Source organism: Acomys russatus, chromosome 1, assembly GCF_903995435.1.
Source record: "Acomys russatus chromosome 1, mAcoRus1.1, whole genome shotgun sequence".
Lineage (NCBI taxonomy): Eukaryota > Metazoa > Chordata > Mammalia > Rodentia > Muridae > Acomys > Acomys russatus.
Genome location: NC_067137.1, coordinates 91,350,490 through 91,369,123, shown reverse-complemented (window position 1 = coordinate 91,369,123; position 18,634 = coordinate 91,350,490). Strand labels below are relative to the sequence as shown.

Here is an 18,634-nt window from a genome sequence, read left to right as displayed (position 1 = left end):
TTCAAAATTAGCCCCGCCCTTTAGCTGAGTTTATTGAGCCAGAAGACGCTAGTCAAGATCCAGAATGCGCGAATTATAGATTTTCCAAATCGAAAATCCAATTGCACCCGGTATCCCTGTCGTCCCGGAACCAAACCTCAGTGGCTTCCATTTCCGGGGCGGAGGGGTTGGAGAGGAAGGGGCGGTACGAGAGTGTGTTACAACGAATCGACTACTTTGGACTAGCGGAGGCCTGTCAGGCGAGGACCCGGCACTCAAAGTCAGAGCTGAGTCTACAGCTTCACCTGAGAGGGGGCCAGGGCCGGGGCCGCTCCGAAGGCGGCTAAGCTGGCCAAAGCTTCAGCCATGGTTGCGCCCGCGGTGTTGCGGGCTCTGCGGAAGAACAAGACCCTTCGCTACGGAGTCCCCATGTTGGTGAGTGGCTGCCGCCTGAGTGGGGCGGGGTCTCCGGAAGGGGCGGGGCCTCCTTGGCTGATGGTCCGCTGCGTGCTCAGAAGAGATAGTTAAAGATGTGAGCTTTTAGGTTTTTTTCCTAGTCTCTCCTTTCCGTTCACAAACGTGCTTGTTGTTGCTCTCCTCGTTTGACAGTAAGCTTTCTTGGCGGTTAAAGGTTGAGGTTGGCAAGAGCTCCGATAATTATGTTTATTCGTTGCTTCATCATTGACAAGATGATTTGCTTTAGTACAAGCCCATACCATATTAAAGAAAATAATTTATAGGCACGAATGGAGAAAGTGGCGTATGTTTCCTTTGATGCATAGATACTAGGTATTAACTCTTTTGCTGACTAGCTACACAGTCTTTACCAAGCAGCACAGGCCACCTTGGCATCCTCTCTCTTATAAGTTATCACTAACAGTTGACACAAAATATTCTATATTCATCTCTTACCTTTTGTGATTACTAAAAGAACTACACAGAAAATCGACTCCCAGATAAGCTTCCACAGAACCACTGCCCACACAGCACTCACTTCCTCAGTGGACAGTCCAACGTTCCAACCAAATGACAGGAAATCAGTAAAGAAAAGCATTTTTCTTGGGAAGTCAGGAGCAAGTTTTAAATACATACGGATATACAAAATGCTAATTTACTGTAAGGATTTTCAAGTATGGTTATGAAATGATGTAAAGGCGTGGCGCTCCACCTCCCTAATGCTGCAGCCCTTTACTACAGCTCCTCCTGCTGTGGTGATCCCCACCATAATATTATTTTTGTTGCTACTTCATAACTGGAACTTCACTACTGTTATGAATTATAATGTAAACAGCTGCTATTTCCGGTGTTCTTAAAGGGGCCACAAACTAAGGGTTGAGGACCACTTATCTAAAGGAATTAAAAGGCGCTTTGTTTCTGAGACACAGTCTATATAACCCAGGCTAACCTTGAACTCCTTATGCACCCTGAGTTGCCTTTGAACTAGCAGCAAGCCTAGCGCCTCGGCCTCCTCAAGTACTGGGACAGCAAACATGTGCTAACATTGCTGGCAAAGGGCATCGATAGCAGAGTGACCGCTATCCAGATACAGTAAAGTCCATGTGCTCATGAGAATGTAAAACAATTCTTAAGATGCGAGGCAGGGCTGACAAGACAGAGTCCTGGGAGCATGTGGCCCTAGGAGCCATTCACAGGAAAGATTCCTGGTAGGAAATCTGCGAAGCATGCAGTAGGCCGACTGCCAGGCTGTGCACAGGAGCTAGGCAAGACCCAAGCCTCACTGTCTAACACCAGTGCCCTAGGACTGAACGAAGAGCACAGGACACAGTGCGGAGACGCCCCAGGGACTGACCTCCATCCCCGCCAAGCACAGGCCTCTCCTCAGCATTCTCCTGCTACCCTGACATCAGCTAAGACACTAAACGGCCAGGGCTGCTCAAGAAGAAAACTTCCTTTTGATTCACAGCACCGAATCTAAAGCCGAGCCCTGGCAGTGTGGTCTGCGGCGGGGAGGGGGGGGCACTTAAATAATGAGGCCTTCCGAGTTACTGGGCACAGGAAACAACAAAGCTTGTCCTCAGATTCTCCTTTACAGAACAAACAAACAAACAAACATCTTATAGACATGGAGTGCTCCACTGGTGAAGTTTATCCAAAAAACGCTTGGATCTCCAGCACTTCTGGTTCCAGATTTTAGATAATTTACCAAATACCACATATTTGAATTAAATTTATGTCCTTTTCTTCACTACTAATTTATTTTGAGAAACAGAACCAGTCATGACTAGTGAGACTGTTTCAAAACACAGAATAGTAACATACTATACCTCATACTCTGACTCTAAAGTTATTTTATTCACTTTCAACTTTTTCTCCAATTCAGGATCAATCTGTAGGAAAAAAAGGGAAAAATCATACATTATTTAATTCTTTTACATTCGTTTTTCACTTTAATTTTTTTCTCATTTTTTACTTTTAAAAGACACAGAGAGCTGAGCCTGGTGGTGCACGCCTTTAATCCCAGCACTGAGAAGGCAGAGGCAGGAGGATATGTGAGTCTGAGCCTGGTATACATAGTGAATGCTAGGGTAGCCAGGGACACAGTGAACTCTGGCTCAAACAAACAAACAAACAAACAAGGTCATAGGAAACATGGCTAGGACAGTTCAATTTGGAAGCAGGAGGATCAGAAGTTGAGGTGATTCCCAGGCACAAAGCAAGTTTAAGGCCATCCTGGCCTTGTGCATGAGTTGGTGTCCTACTGCTGTGAAGAGACCCCATGACCACGGCAACTCTTATAAAGGAAGACATTTAATTGGGGCTGGCTCACATTTCTGAGTTTAGTCCCTTGTCTTCATGATGTGAAACATGGTGGCACACAGGCTGACATGGTGCTGGAGAGGTAACTGAGTTCTACATCTGGATCTGCAGGCAGCTGGAAGAGAGACCCACCTGGCTTGGGCGTATGACACCTCAAAGCCCACCCCCATGATATAAGTCCTCCAACAAGGCCACACCTACCCCAACAAGGCCGTACTTCCTAATCTTTCTAAGCAGTGCCACTCCCTGATGACTAAGCATTCAAATATATGAGCCATGGGGCCATTCTTATTTAAATCACCACACCCTGCCTCAAAAAACAGCCAACAAGAAAAGGCAAATACATATGATGGTGATTTATAACATTCAGTAATAATCTATTATAATTTTTCCCGGGTAGTATAGTGGCCTTCCTCACTGAGTGCTCACTTGTTGCATCTTGTCAGTTATTGTCAAAAAAAAAAAAAAAAAAAAAAAAAAAAAGAAAAGAAAGAAAGAAAATTCCAGATATAAACAATTCATAAGCTTTTAAATGGAATTTATTACACTATATTATCATTATCATTGCTGTACTTTATTATTAGTTCTTGTTGCTAATCTTATTGTGCCAGTTTTGAAAATTAAACTTTGTAATTTGTATATGTGTATAGGAAAAAACATAGTATATTTAGGGTTCAATATTTGCCCAGGTTTCAGGTGTCACTGGAGTGCTTTTGAAGGTAATACCCACCACATCCTCTTTTAAAAGATGAGTAATAATTTTCTAGGAAAAATAATGGTAGGTTGTGTATAGTCTTCATTGTTTAACTGAATGTAGCCAAGTGGCGTCTACCCTATCTCATGTAGCTATTCCTGTCCTCTGTTTCAGTTGCTGGTTGTTGGAGGTTCTTTTGGTCTTTGTGAATTTTCACAAATCCGTTATGATGCTGTGAAGATTAAGGTAAGAGTTATCATTGCTATTTGACTTGTTTTTCGATTTAGGAGAATGACATGCTCAGTTTGCCTCGTGATATTAATCTGTTTTGTTTTGCAAATGCAATAGATAGTCTTTGCACTCTCTCTTGGTTAAAACATCACTAATGAGTCCAGGAAAGTGAGTCTCAGAAAGCATTCTGGTAACAGTTATCTGTATTCACTGGGGAATTTGTAATATTGTTGCTTCTCCCCCCAAATATTCTCAGATGTACTTGTTTCTTGGATGTTTAAGGAATTAAAGAACATGAATCAACAATTTTATTTCATGTCTCTAATTATAAATTGCTATTCTATTATAATGTCACTGATTATAAATATATTGCCATTTCTCATTAGTAACCGATGCTAAAAATAAAATATGTTAATTATAAATGAAGATGCCTGTCTTTCTATAGTGTCTGTTTTGTAGTAGGAGCACATAGGGGCTCTGTTTCGCGAGTGTGGCAATAAAGGCCCAGAAAGCTATACTATCTTGCATACAGTCATGCGGCTATTCCAGGAGGGAGCTAGGATTCTCTCCTTCTATAATTACAATTTCATTGTCAAATTTATGCCACGTGTTACATAAGAACGCTGGATCATTAACTGAGAAATGTGTTGTAATTTGGGGGGAGGGAACACATACCTGATATTTGAAGGTTTTTCTAATTAATATGCAGTGCATCATTATGTAGCGACACAAGCATTGCTCACTATGATAATGGACCCTCTGTTGCTACATCACATCGAGTCATATGACTAAGGGTTCAGTTAAATGCATGCATTTGTGGCTAGGACAGTCTCTGACTTGCCTGTCTGTTATGCTTTCTAACAAGATAGTGCTAGCTTAATATTTAATGTAAATATTGTTACTACTTTCAAGATCAGATAATGAAAGTAAGAATAATCATAATAGCAATGCTTATATGATCCAGACATCACTGGAAAAGAAAGCAAAATAATCCTGTTACTTTAATGACAGGTGAAAAGGACACACACACAGCCGGATTAGGGAGTTAAATAACCAGAACAGCATACTGCATAATATGCAAAAGGAAATGGCAGTTGTGTGTATTGGATACAGGATGAGAACACATATGAAGATTGAATCCCACATGTCCAGGATGAGACAGGCAGGTACCTACAAATCAGTCCTAAATTGGTTCATCTTAAAACTCCAATACTTAACCTCATATTGTAAATGTTGAGTTAGCTTGTGCATACCATACTAACTTATTATACTATTCCTTCGACTGATCTATGAAACTTATTAAAATTCCATTTTTCTAATTCACGAGGTGAAACTAAATATAACCTAGTGGTGAACAAAAGGCAAAGTTCTAGTACCTGGAGTGTTGTTGCCCAGAAAGAACACAGCTGGTCTTGTTCTGTTTTATCAAGGGTCATCGGGTCACATTATGCATAGTGATAGGTCGACCAGGGGATGGAAGTCAGTGATAGAGCACTTGCCCAACATCCAGCAAGCTCTGGGCTTGACTTCCAGCACTGGGGGAGGGAGGGAGGTGGGGAGGGAGGGAGGGGAGAGAGGAGGAGGAGGACGAGAGGGAGAAGGAAGAAAGGGAGAAGGCGATTGAATCATGGAAGCAAGAAATGTTTTCTTTAAATCTTAGGTACTCAAATGTGAAAAAAAAATGGAGTATCAAATTGTCATTTGGATTCTTTGAGAATTTTAAGCAAAACCACAGGATACATAAAAGAAAAAGGATGATATTTTGTAAAATGTTTTTTTTTTTCTTTAGTTTTCTTTCTGCTTCCTACATAGGACTTTGAGAGCTATAGGGTGCACTATTAAACCATGCCTAAATTCATGGGCTGCAAGAGCTGTAGATTGTACTGTTAAATTATGCTTAACTGCATATGGCTGTAAGAGCTCTAAAGTGCACTAATGAGCCATGCCTAAGTTCATGGGCCGCAAGAGCTGTAGAGTGGACTTTAAACTGTGTCAGTCCATGGCCTGTATGAGCTGCGGAGTGTACTGCTAATCTATGCCTGATTCTTTTTGTATGTGTACCCATCCCTGGGGTCTCTCTGTTGTTTTATCTTCTAATCACTAAATCTTTCTTTTGTTATGTAGGATTTCTTACTAAACCTGTCCTTTAACTTTGTGATTTTGTATATATATTTCACTTCTAATTGCTCATTCAATTCTTTTATTATGTATTTCTATACTCTAGTAATTTTCCATAATGTCATATTTTCTCCATTTTTTTCTTCAGTGACTTAAACACTTTGAGAATTATATTTACTTAGAATTCCCACCTCCCATAGGCTATAATTATCTAATTTCTTCATTTTGACTATACCATTATATCTTTGAATGCGCCTTATCATTACTTTTAGTTAAAGGCTGATTGTTGTTTAAGGGTCACTGTAAAGCTCCTGGGTGTGTTTAGGTGTATGTTCTCCTTCAGAAACAGTTGTTATTCTTTATAGACAGGCACAGTGGGGTCTAGTCCCTTAGTACTTGACTGTGAGCTGGGTCCTGGCCTGGCTGGATTGGCGTTAGCAGCAGTGCATCTCTGCTTCTTCCTTAGTCTTAAGACCTGGCCTACATGACCTTCAGTTAGTACACCAGGACGGTCATCTCCACTTTTTAGAGAGTTCCAGCTTCACTATATACTCTCGTTTTATGGAGTGTAGAATTTAGGAATTTTGGAACTTTCTTTAGAGAGATAAATCCCTGTCATGTATTGTTTGCCTTCTGCTTTTGTCCATATAGCCCTATGTGATGGTTTCTCTAACCCCCAGGAGCAGCATCTACCTTGTTTCCAGCCTTGGTTCTTCTTCTTTTTAAGTTACCACATAAATTGTACAAAATAGTAGTAGGCTTCATTATGATGTTTCCATACATGTACGAAATGCGCTCTGATAGTATTTCCCATCCCCAAACTACATTTCCTTATCTTCCCTTTTCCCTCCCGCTTTCTCCTCAATGCACATTTCCAATAATCCTTTTCCTTTCTTTCCCTAATTTTTCCCATACATTTCATATTATGTGTCTGTACTTGTTTCAGGCTTGGCAAGTGCAGCCAAAGGGGAAAATGGGTCTCAACTCAAAGTCTTAACTTCCAGGAAACCTTCTTCCTGTAGTGGGATTTTTTTTTTTCCTGTTAAACCCTAAACCAAAGACTTAATTGAGTTTTTATTTGTTTGCTTTGATGGCATTGAACATTTTAATCTCATTTTGTATAGAAGCACGAGAGGATAGCTTATGGAAATGTTACACAGTGACATACGGTTTGCTGATAAGGCAGACATGGCATATGACCAATAGCACTAGTAACATTCAGGAATGTCAGGATCTGTTTGTCACAGAATATCCCTTTGTGATTTGTCTCATATGTCTCTAGCTCCACATCATTCTAATGGAACCCTGGGATTAAACCCAGGCTTCTCACTTTGTTCATAGGCTCTGTTACAGCACAGAGACTCAGCTATTCCATTTACATTGTCTTGTTGATTTCATCAGTTACACTCTGCTTTGTCACACACAGGTCATAGGCAGGAGTTTGCACATGCCATTGTGGAACCCTGCATTTCCCATAGCCAGCTCTTTATCAGGTCTGTGGAAGGTATCCTTTTGTTTTTCAATATTTCTGTGCCACTAAACCTACATTGCTAGTGAATAGTGTTGCCTCTGGAGGCAGAGGGCCAACTCAGCACCAACACATGTGCCTTTCACAAGTTACTTAGGCTCCTATGCCCTGCGTTCCTTAAATGTAATAATGAAGATGAAACTCATGTTTATCTTACAAGGTTTATGCACATTAAACTGTATATGTATATATCAAATACCTGGCACACAGCAGGCCTCAGTGACTATCAGTGGCTGGAGGTATGTATTAGTTATCACTATGTATTAGTTAGCATGGTGGATAGTAGAGATATTGACGAATGCTTTACATTAGCTGAACTGTCCTAGCCATCTTTCCTATGACCTTGTTTGTTTGTTTGTTTGTTTGAGCCAGAGTTCACTGTGTCCCTGGCTACCCTAGCATTCACTATGTATACCAGGCTCAGACTCACATATCCTCCTGCCTCTGCCTTCTCAGTGCTGGGATTAAAGGCGTGCACCACCAGGCTCAGCTCTCTGTGTCTTTTAAAAGTAAAAAATGAGAAAAAAATTAAAGTGAAAAACGAATGTAAAAGAATTAAATAATGTATGATTTTTCCCTTTTTTTCCTACAGATTGATCCTGAATTGGAGAAAAAGTTGAAAGTGAATAAAATAACTTTAGAGTCAGAGTATGAGGTATAGTATGTTACTATTCTGTGTTTTGAAACAGTCTCACTAGTCATGACTGGTTCTGTTTCTCAAAATAAATTAGTAGTGAAGAAAAGGACATAAATTTAATTCAAATATGTGGTATTTGGTAAATTATCTAAAATCTGGAACCAAAAGTGCTGGAGATCCAAGCGTTTTTTGGATAAACTTCACCAGTGGAGCACTCCATGTCTGTAAGATGTTTGTTTGTTTGTTTGTTCTGTAAAGGAGAATCTGAGGACAAGCTTTGTTGTTTCCTGTGCCCAGTAACTCGGAAGGCCTCATTATTTAAGTGCCCCCCCCCCCCCCCCCCCCCCCCCCGCCGCAGACCGCACTGCCAGGGCTCGGCTTTAGATTCGGTGCTGTGAATCAAAAGGAAGTTTTCTTCTTGAGCAGCCCTGGCCGTTTAGTGTCTTAGCTGATGTCAGGGTAGCAGGAGAATGCTGAGGAGAGGCCTGTGCTTGGCGGGGATGGAGGTCAGTCCCTGGGGCGTCTCCGCACTGTGTCCTGTGCTCTTCGTTCAGTCCTAGGGCACTGGTGTTAGACAGTGAGGCTTGGGTCTTGCCTAGCTCCTGTGCACAGCCTGGCAGTCGGCCTACTGCATGCTTCGCAGATTTCCTACCAGGAATCTTTCCTGTGAATGGCTCCTAGGGCCACATGCTCCCAGGACTCTGTCTTGTCAGCCCTGCCTCGCATCTTAAGAATTGTTTTACATTCTCATGAGCACATGGACTTTACTGTATCTGGATAGCGGTCACTCTGCTATCGATGCCCTTTGCCAGCAATGTTAGCACATGTTTGCTGTCCCAGTACTTGAGGAGGCCGAGGCGCTAGGCTTGCTGCTAGTTCAAAGGCAACTCAGGGTGCATAAGGAGTTCAAGGTTAGCCTGGGTTATATAGACTGTGTCTCAGAAACAAAGCGCCTTTTAATTCCTTTAGATAAGTGGTCCTCAACCCTTAGTTTGTGGCCCCTTTAAGAACACCGGAAATAGCAGCTGTTTACATTATAATTCATAACAGTAGTGAAGTTCCAGTTATGAAGTAGCAACAAAAATAATATTATGGTGGGGCTCACCACAGCAGGAGGAGCTGTAGTAAAGGGTTGCAGCATTAGGGAGGTGGAGCGCCACGCCTTTACATCATTTCATAACCATACTTGAAAATCCTTACAGTAAATTAGCATTTTGTATATCCGTATGTATTTAAAACTTGCTCCTGACTTCCGAAGAAAAATGCTTTTCTTTACTGATTTCCTGTCATTTGGTTGGAACGTTGGACTGTCCACTGAGGAAGTGAGTGCTGTGTGGGCAGTGGTTCTGTGGAAGCTTATCTGGGAGTCGATTTTCTGTGTAGTTCTTTTAGTAATCACAAAAGGTAAGAGATGAATATAGAATATTTTGTGTCAACTGTTAGTGATAACTTATAAGAGAGAGGATGCCAAGGTGGCCTGTGCTGCTTGGTAAAGACTGTGTAGCTAGTCAGCAAAAGAGTTAATACCTAGTATCTATGCATCAAAGGAAACATATGCCACTTTGTCCATGCTTGGCTATAAATTACCCATTGATCTTATAGCCTTCCCCCCCTCCTTAGTAATTTAGAAAAGAGGCAGGAAAGAGGCAGGTATATAAAAGTCACCATCAGAGAGGATAAAGGACCTTTTCTGTGCATCCTTTTTCTTTGTCTCCTCCCTGTGCTTGAGACCATTGAAACTAAATGTAGCTAGGATGCTTCAAAATGTAGTTGAGTAGTTTCCTCACTGATGAATGTTTTTCTCAGGTCACCTGTGGCGAATGACTTCATTCTAAAGGCCAGTGTCACTTCTTGGGTGCAGGACAAATCATTTTGTTTGTCCTTTTCTTTGTGAAGACGCCAGAGTCTGCACCTTAGTTCTCTTGTCTGCTGGGACTGACACCAGTCTTTCACATGCTGCCCTCCCTTTGTTCGTGCTCTCAGAGACAGAGTGTAGACTTCTCCTTTCACCAAGAGTTTATCATTATGGGCAAAGGTAGATGTGACATGTCTCTGTAGCAAGCAACGCTGTAGCCCCAGGAAGTCCTTGAGCTTGGCTTAGAGTTGGTCTGTTTGTTGAACTGTCTTGGAGCCTGTTAGGTTTTTCCTGACTTGCTCAGCACCTAGTGATGCCTCAGTCAAAGCTACTGGGCTTTCAAACTAATGTGTTTAACTTTGTGGCTCTATAGAAAATAAAGGACTCCACTTTTGAAGACTGGAAGAATATTCGAGGTCCAAGGCCTTGGGAAGATCCTGAACTCCTCCAAGGACGAAACCCAGCAACTCTTAAGCCTAAGACAACCTGACTGTGCTCAGGTTTTCCAATAAAATGTTTTCAACTGGACTTGTGGGAAGAAGGAGAACAAAGATTCCAGACCTGTGCAGACCTGGTTGTGGATAATGTGATGGCAGAAAGCTTTGATTAAAAAGCCAAATATAAGTCTGTATGCTTTTCACTCTACTTGCAAATGAAAGTATCAGTGTTGAAGACACACACACACACACACACACACACACACACACACACACACACACACACACACACCTACCTACCCATAGAAATGTGACTACTGCTACCACAATGTGCCGTGGATTCTTCCTTCCTGTTACCCACTCAGCTCTTTTCTACCAGCCACCAGAACATCTGCTACCTCATTTTGGTTTCTGATGAAAATCATCGGCTTGGATCCAAGTTTTCCCAACAAAATTGTGCCTTTATGTTAAGCCTATAAATAAGCAATCATAATCTAGTAATGGTCTTGCCTTTCATTCCTAATATTTCATAAATCAGCCTCTGAAACCATTGAACTGTTAAGGAAATGAGAGAATTTACATGATTCATATGCAATGTACTGTGGTGAGAAGGTGGCGCGTGTTTGTTGAGGTTCTGAGATGCCAGTTCTACGCCTCGGTAGAATCTGGGAGTTGGTTCTAGTTTGTTAGATCTGCTGTAGTCTGATCCCTAAGTAAAATGATAGGAAAGGTAGAGCTTTGTCTTTAAAACTACCCGTGCTTAGGCAGTCTCAATCCTTCACCCCGTGTAATCTTAATGTTGAATTCTAAATACCTGAAGTTTTAGCTGAAATATCTTCACTATAACTACTCTAGATGATGATGATGATGATGATGATGATGATGATGGTGGTGATGATGATGACACACCCCACTTTTCCCTCAATCAAAATTTCAATTCAGGCTAATTTTAGTAATCTTAGAATGTTATTTAATGGATAATGACAAACTGATTTCAAACTTAGTGGCTCAGTCACCTTTCTCTTGCTGTAATAAACACGATGATCAAAAGCCACTTGGAGAAGAAAGGGTTTATTTTGCTTACATTTCCAGGCAGTGGTCCATCACTGATGGAAGTCAGGCAAGACCTCAAAGCAGGACCATGCCTTCCTGGCTGGCTCCCATACTTTACTCAGCTTTCTTTCTTACCCACCCCAGGACTGCTCAGGGATAGCACCCTGCACAGTGGGCTAGGCTCTCCCACATCAATCATCATTGAAGAAAATTACCCTCAGATTTGCCTACAGGCCAACCATATAGAGACATTTTTTGATTATGATTCTTTCCTTCCTAGTTTGTGTCTAAATGACATGAAAACCAATCAGAATAATTTGCCCCTTGTCAACTTGACCTGCCAATACAGCACGTATTGAGCCGTAACCTTTCTTGTTTCCATGATGTCATGCTAATAGTAACGTGACATTGTAAATCCTCCCTACCTTTAAAAGTCCCACAGTCATTAAAAAATCCCAACACTTTCAGTGTTCAGCATCTTTAAAATAGCTAGTCTCTTTCAAAGATCAAAAGCTATTTGAAATTCTAAAATTTCTCTATAATACCCCAAATCCCTTTATCTATGGGCTCCTATAAGATAAAACAAGAGCAAAACTAAAGGCAATATATATATTGAGAAGAAAGAACCAGGGCACACACAGTCACAATCAAATAAAATCAAAACCCAAATTCAACAGTATAAAAAGTTCGGTGTTTGACATCTGGGGCCCTTTCATGATCCTCCGGGCTCCACAGGGTTTGGATAACTAGCTTTACTTTGTGGGAACTGTCAGCTGCAAACACATGCTGTGTGTCTCATAGCCTCAGGCCAACTCACAGTTACTGTCCTTGGCACTGCTTACTCTAAAATGCTGGGGTCTCCCATTGCAGCTGTGCTGTGCTTTCATTGGTCCTTTCTCCTGGGCTTTCTTCAAGGACTCTGGCCCTGCCACTTGGTGTCAAGCTCGGCTACTCTCCATCACCTCTTCAATCCTGGGCCTTCTTGGCAGCTCAGGCTACACCTTCACTAAGGGCTCTCCGTGCCTCCCTTAGGGACTCCAGCCCTGCCAAAGTATGCCAAGCCTCAGCTGTGCTCCATGAGCCCCCTTCACGCCTTCAAAACCAATATTACCTGGGTGACTATTACACTACTAAGTTCAGTTGCCAGTATGAGATGACACCTCCTTCCTGGACCATGGATTTTGTGTGCTCACTGAGCGGAAACACTTTTCAGACGATTTTGCCTCAGTGACATTGGTCTCTTGTTCTCTCTCTTTTTAAGCATAATATTTGCATTGATTACTTAGGAATTTCACATAATGCACCCCGGTCACACACACTTCCCGGTCATCCCAGGTCCGCCACCCACCAACCTTATGAATACCTCCTCCCAAAAAAGAAGAAAAAAACCACAAGTCCAATTTGTGTTGCCCATATACTTGTTGGAAGATGGTCAAACTCCCAGTGGCCAGCCCCTTCAAGAAAACCAAATCCTTCCCTAGCCTCATCCCCTGTCAATAGCCATCAGTTTTGAAGAGTTACACCTCAACATCCTTATTAAAAATAAAGAGTTCTCTGATGACTTCCTGTCTAGGCTGTTACTTTTTGGAGGGTGATGGAGGTAGGGGTTGTCAAAGGAGCCTTCTATGACTCTCAGCCATGAGCCTGCAGTGATCATACTACTGAAAAAGAAGCTTCCTTGCCCTTTACAGACAGCTGGAGCATGGAGCGTGGACTTTCTCATTGTTTCAGCTTGAGCCATGAACACCCACATGGCCCCTGGTGGCAATACAGACCATGGATGTCAGCACAGACACCATCATAGTTTTTGGCTGCAGCACAGGCCACAGACAGCAACATGACCTCTGGGGCTTGGGCCACAGACACTAATATGGTCCTTGGCAGCAGTCCAGCTTCAGGCAGGAACACAGACCATGGATTTCTTCTGTGGTAAGACAAATGATGGACATCAGCATGGCCTTCTGTGGGAGCATGGACTCCAACATGGGTCCCCAAAGACAGCTTAAACCATCAGTATGGCATCAACAGGCATCAATATGGCCCTCAGCCAATGCAGAGACTATGGACATCCTCATGGCCCTCAGCATTAGCATAGGCCATCAACCTAGCCTCCAGGACAACATGGGCCATGGACACCAACATGGCCCCTCATGGCAGCATGACCCACGGACATCAGCATGGCTTCAGCTAGCAGCACAAAGCGTGGACACTGGCCTGGCCTTTGGTGGTAACCTAGGCCACCATGGATATCAACACAGCCCCTGGCTGCAGTATGGTCCATAGGCATCAACATTGCTTCAGGTGGCAGCACAGGCCACATACATCAGTATAGCCCCTGGTGGCTGCACAGTCCAAGCATATCAACATGGATTCAGGCAGTAGCACAGACCATGGAATGTTAGTCTCTTAACCATAGCTCATTCTTTATCAAATGTCCGTGCAAAGCAAAGGTTTTACTTTAGTGATTCTGCTCTCTTGCTAGTTAGAGCTGATTCTTCAGCTCCAGCTGACCAGTTCCAGAATCTTTTGTTTGTTTGTTTCAAGACAGGGTTTCTCTGTGTAGCCTTGGCTGTCCTGGACTCACTTTGTAGACCAGGCTGGCCTCGAAGTCACAGCGATCGCCTGCCTCTGCTTCCCGAGTGCTGGGATTAAAGGCGTGCGCCACCACGCCAGCTTTAGTTCCAGAATTTTAATTCAAAATAATAAGTGGCCTTGATCGTCTTTGAGGGACTCTCAAACTTTTTGTGAAACTTCACAAACCAAGCCTCTATTGTCTGCATTTCTCTCAACACTCTTACTGTCCAGGCTCCCAGAAAACAGCCGACTGAGCTTTGAACACTCAAAAGCTTTTCTTTTCTTTTCTTTTTTTTCCAAAAGCTTTTCAAGCCCAAAGTTTCAAAGTCTTTCCACAATCCTCCCAAAAATTGTGGTCAGATTTATTACAAAAAATACCTCACTTCTGCTACTAATTTCTGTCTTAGTTACTTTCTATTGCTGTGGTAAAACACTATGACCAAAAGCAACTTGATGAGAAAGGGTTTCTTTCTTTCTTTCTTTTTTTTAATTAAAAATTTTTTGAAAGGGTTATTATTTCTATTACACTTCTAGGCAACAGCTATCACTGAGGGAAGTCAAGGCAGGAACTGATACAGAGGTCATGGAGAAGTTCTGTTTACTGGCTTACTGACTCAGTGAGAAACTATCAAGAAAGAGAGAGACACAAAGATTGTCAACATCTTGCTGTGCATGTGTTGTTCACACAGGTGTTAGTGATAGTTTTAAAATCATGTTGCAGTTTCTCTCTTAACCTGGCTAGCACTCAAATAATTGAGACTGGACTATTATATTTATTTGACAAGCTTTGTGGCACAAGAACTGAACAGTGTTAATCCATTTTAACTCACCAAGCTAGTCTGGCTTCCTCCCAGTGTAAATCTCTGAGAGACTTGCTTTTATGGCTCTCTCTGCTTCATCTGCTCCCAACTGGTGTCTCCTGGAGCTCTCCTCATGGCTCAATACCTATGCTCTCTTTCTCTCCTCCTCCCCTGGCTGGCAGGAAATCCAGCCCTGTTCTCTCCCCTGGTTAGTCATTGGCTGTCAAGCCTCTTTATTGGCGTATCAGGGAATAACTAGGGAGCAAGGTTTAGACAAGAGATTCTCAGAACAAGGATATGGGGGTACAGAAGTCAGCATTTGGATCTTTACACAATAACATTATGCCTACACACAGGTACACATATGCATATACCACAAATATGTACAACACACACAGAGTAAAATAGGAAGATACAGCAATTTGTCAAATGGAAAATATTTGTTTAAAACATCTTACAAAAACAGAAAAAAATTATGGATCAGAAAAGCATGAGGACCAAAATTAATTTTTTTCCAGAGACACAACACTTGGCAGTATTGCTCCACCTACTCTTTACTACAACACTGATTTCTAAACTATACATGTGTGGAAAGTCCTTGCATTGTTATTTTTTCCCCAAGAGATTGGTAAGGAATATATCAATTAAAGACCTTTTACTTTTGAGAGCACACAGGACTATTTCAATTTGTGATGCAGTCATTGGTTGACTTCTATATTGTTTTTGGAGCTCTCTATACTAAAAATAGTCCCAACAACAAGTATCAATGTAAAAGTTACCAGGATTTCATAAGAGGCCAGGACAGTTGACACAGCACTACAGTGTCTACTCAAGAAATGCTCTTGTCAAATTTCCCCATAGCATGCATCCTGTTCTGGACCACTCATGGCACCCTCTTCTGGATATTCATTTGCTCATAAGCAGCACTCTCTCAACTCTCCCTGTATATCACGTTCACTAACGCACATATTCAGCTTGTTTCTTGGCTCCTATAAACTAGCATACCTATAGCCCAGATCTTCTGAAAACAGGCTTGCTTCTACTCCATGCCACAGTATGGAAAACGTTATCCTACATGCCAAACTCAAATAGAAGAATAGCTGTCATTGGGAAATTGAGCCATGTGCTTCCTCAGCCTTCTCATATGGAAGCAGGTTAGTAACGACAGTACCAACGTCATGTTTGAAATGAGTTTAATTATGCAAAGCTCTTAGAACAATGGCCAACACAGGGGAAACAGCTGACATCTGTCAGCTATTATTAATAAAAAAACAGAGATAGCTTATTAGTACAACAGTTCCTCTCTAACTACATGGTCAGGTAGCAGCAGACTGTTCTACAATGTGCAATTCTATGTGGAAAATCCATCTAGATGATTTTATGTCATTTCCTCCCCATTGACAAAGAGCAAAATTCAGTGAAAATCGAGCAAACTAGTGGACTTCAATTGCACTCTCAGATCTGTCATTTATAAACCTTACACAAATTATATAACCCCTTTGAATATGGGCTACTTCATTAGTGGGTTGGAATTTTGTGATGGTTTATGTTAGCTAATCCAGGTGTGAGGTGCAAGAGACTTGGTGAAGAGAGCAGAGATAAAGAGTGAGTAGCAAGGAAGTGGTTGCTCTTACCCATTAGTACAGGAGAAACAGTCGGCTCTCAGATGCTTAACGGGCATCCCTTCAGGTCAGCAGTGTTTCTTTTCTAACTCTTTGAGTTTGTTTTCTGCCTTTTGAGCCTTAAGCAGCGTCTACGCTGTTGAAAGTTCAATTAGAATGTAGAAAGTGAGTGGACAGAGTGTTTTTGGAAACTGAATGGATGATGTTCATGCGCTGTCAATTAGACTGTGAGCAGGGACTAGGGTTTGAGAAGGCGCTTTAACTTTGTGGCCACTTCCAATAGAAATCACCATGTGGCAAGCTTTGAAGAGTTAACACTTTGACCACCAGAGGGCGCGTCAAGACCATGCAACACTACTGATCCCTGAAGGTGAAATTATTTGAAGTCCAGGTTGAATGGTGACTGGAACCCTGATTCAACTTCTCAAACCTTAACTGCATGTCGTTATTCCAGAGCCAAAGTGCTGAAGCAGCAGTTCTGATGCGATGTAGAAGTGTGTTAGGATAAATCAATTGCTTTTGCCTGGTTGAGTCTTTAATCAGCAACAACTGCCACTAAATGACCCCGAGAAGCTCAGTGAGTCTCTGATGGCCTTGTGGCCTGACTTGAGGACTCACTGGGCTTGCTTGGCAGATGTCCAGCCTGCAGGAGATTTAGTCAGGTTTGCACTAGCTATGGTGCAGAACATGACTTGATGTGCCAGGGTAGGTTGGTACCCATGGAGGCAGAGGCGCTCCCTTTCTTTGAGGAGAAGGGGAGGGGAAAACAGGAAAGAAGGGGGTGTAAGGATGGGACCTTCCTTGTTACTTAGGTTCTTTGGTTCTGTGGATTGTAGCATGGTTATCCTGTACTTTATGGCTAATAACCACTTATAAGTGAGTCTTTCTGGGTCTGAGTTGCTTCACCCAGGATGATCCTTTCTAATTCCATCCATTTGCCTACAAATTTCATGGTGTTCTTGTTTTTAACAGCAGAGTAGTATTCCATTCTGTAAGTGTACCACACTTTCTTTACCCAGTCTTCAGTTGAGAGACATCTGGGCTTTTTCTAGTTTCTGGCTATTACAATTGAAGCTGCTATGACCGTAGTTGAGCAAGTGTCCTTGTGGTGTGGTGGAGCATCTTTTAGGTATATGCTTAGGAGTTATATAGCTCAGTCTTGAGGTAGAACTATCTCCAATTTTCTGAAAAAACCACAAGATTGATTTCCAAAGTGGTTGTACAAGTTTTTCACTCCCACCAGCAATGGAGGAGCGTTTCTTTTGCTCCCTTTCTGCACCAGCATGTGCTGTCACTTGGCTTTTTATATTAGCTATAGATGTAATATGGAATCTCAGAGTCATTTTGATTTGCATTTCCCTGATGTCTAAGGACATTGAGCATTTCTTTAAGTGCTTCTTAGCCACTATTCATCTGTTGAGAATCCTCCATTTTTAATTGGGTTTGTTGGTGTTTAATTTCTTGAGTTCTCTATATATTTTGTATATTAGCCATTTGTCAGATGTAGGGTTGGTGAAGTTATTTTTCCATTTTGTAAGCTGCGGTCTTATTGGCAGAGTCCTTTGCCTTACAGAAGCTTTTCAGTTTCATAAAGTCCCATTTATTAATTGTTGATCTTAGAGCCTGAGCTGTTGGTGTTCTGTTCAGGTCTCTTCTACCAGTGCATTCAAGGCTCTTTCCCACTTTCTCTTCTATTAGATTTAGTGTATCTGGTTTTATGTTGAGGTCTCTGATCTACTTAGACTTCAGTTTTGTGCAGAGTGGTAAATATGGATGTATATGCATTTTTCTGCATGCTAACATCCAGTTAGACCAGCACTATTTGTTGAAGACACTTTCTTCCTTCCTTCCTTCCTTTCTTTTTTTTCTTCTTCCATTTTGTGGTTATGGCTTCTTTGTCAAAAATCAAATCTCTGAGCCAGGCATGGTGGCACATGCCTTTAATCCCAGCACTGAGGGAGGTAGAGGCACACAGATCACTGTGAATTTGAGGCCAGTCTGGTATGCAAAGCAGTCCAGGACATCCAAGATGACACAGAGAAACTCTGTCTTGAAAAAAACAAAACAAAACAAAAAAATGAAATTTGTGTGTGTGTGTGTGTGTGTGTGTGTGTGTGTGTGTGTGTGTGTGTGTGTGTGTGTGTGTGTGTGTGTTTTATTTCTGGGTCATTGATTCAATTCCATTGATCTTCTTATCTGTTTTTAATGCCAATACCATGTGGTTTTCATTACTATTGCTTTGTACTACAGCTTGAAATCAGGCATAGTGATGCCTCTAGCAATTCTTTTATTGTACAGGATTTTTTTTTCCCATATGAAGTTGAAAAT

At 41.9% G+C, this 18,634-nt stretch overlaps 1 protein-coding gene across 2 annotated transcripts; it reads left to right on the top strand.

Annotated features, from left to right (window-relative positions):
* The first annotated feature begins 195 nt into the window (after positions 1 to 195).
* On the top strand, positions 196 to 10,355 carry LOC127191410 (cytochrome c oxidase assembly protein COX16 homolog, mitochondrial). 2 transcript variants are annotated; one of them, XM_051148518.1, is made up of 5 exons: positions 353 to 414; positions 3,626 to 3,697; positions 4,694 to 4,844; positions 7,921 to 7,983; positions 10,194 to 10,355. In XM_051148518.1, the coding sequence occupies exons 3-5, from the start codon at positions 4,758 to 4,760 to the stop codon at positions 10,308 to 10,310; spliced, it is 267 nt and encodes an 88-aa protein (XP_051004475.1). In that variant the 5' UTR covers positions 353 to 414; positions 3,626 to 3,697; positions 4,694 to 4,757; the 3' UTR covers positions 10,311 to 10,355. The 2 variants fall into 2 exon arrangements, with proteins under 2 accessions (XP_051004467.1, XP_051004475.1); XM_051148510.1 differs by lacking the exon at positions 4,694 to 4,844 and having other exon boundaries at positions 196 to 414.
* Positions 10,356 to 18,634: the final 8,279 nt, after the last annotated feature.

Coding starts and splice junctions, on each gene's coding strand:
- LOC127191410 (XM_051148510.1), top strand. CDS start 346: ATGGTTGCGCCCGCGGTGTTGCGGGCTCTGCGGAAGAACAAGACCCTT. Junction 415..3,625: donor GCTACGGAGTCCCCATGTTG/GTGAGTGGCTGC, acceptor CCTCTGTTTCAG/TTGCTGGTTGTTGGAGGTTC. Junction 3,698..7,920: donor ATGATGCTGTGAAGATTAAG/GTAAGAGTTATC, acceptor TTTTTCCTACAG/ATTGATCCTGAATTGGAGAA.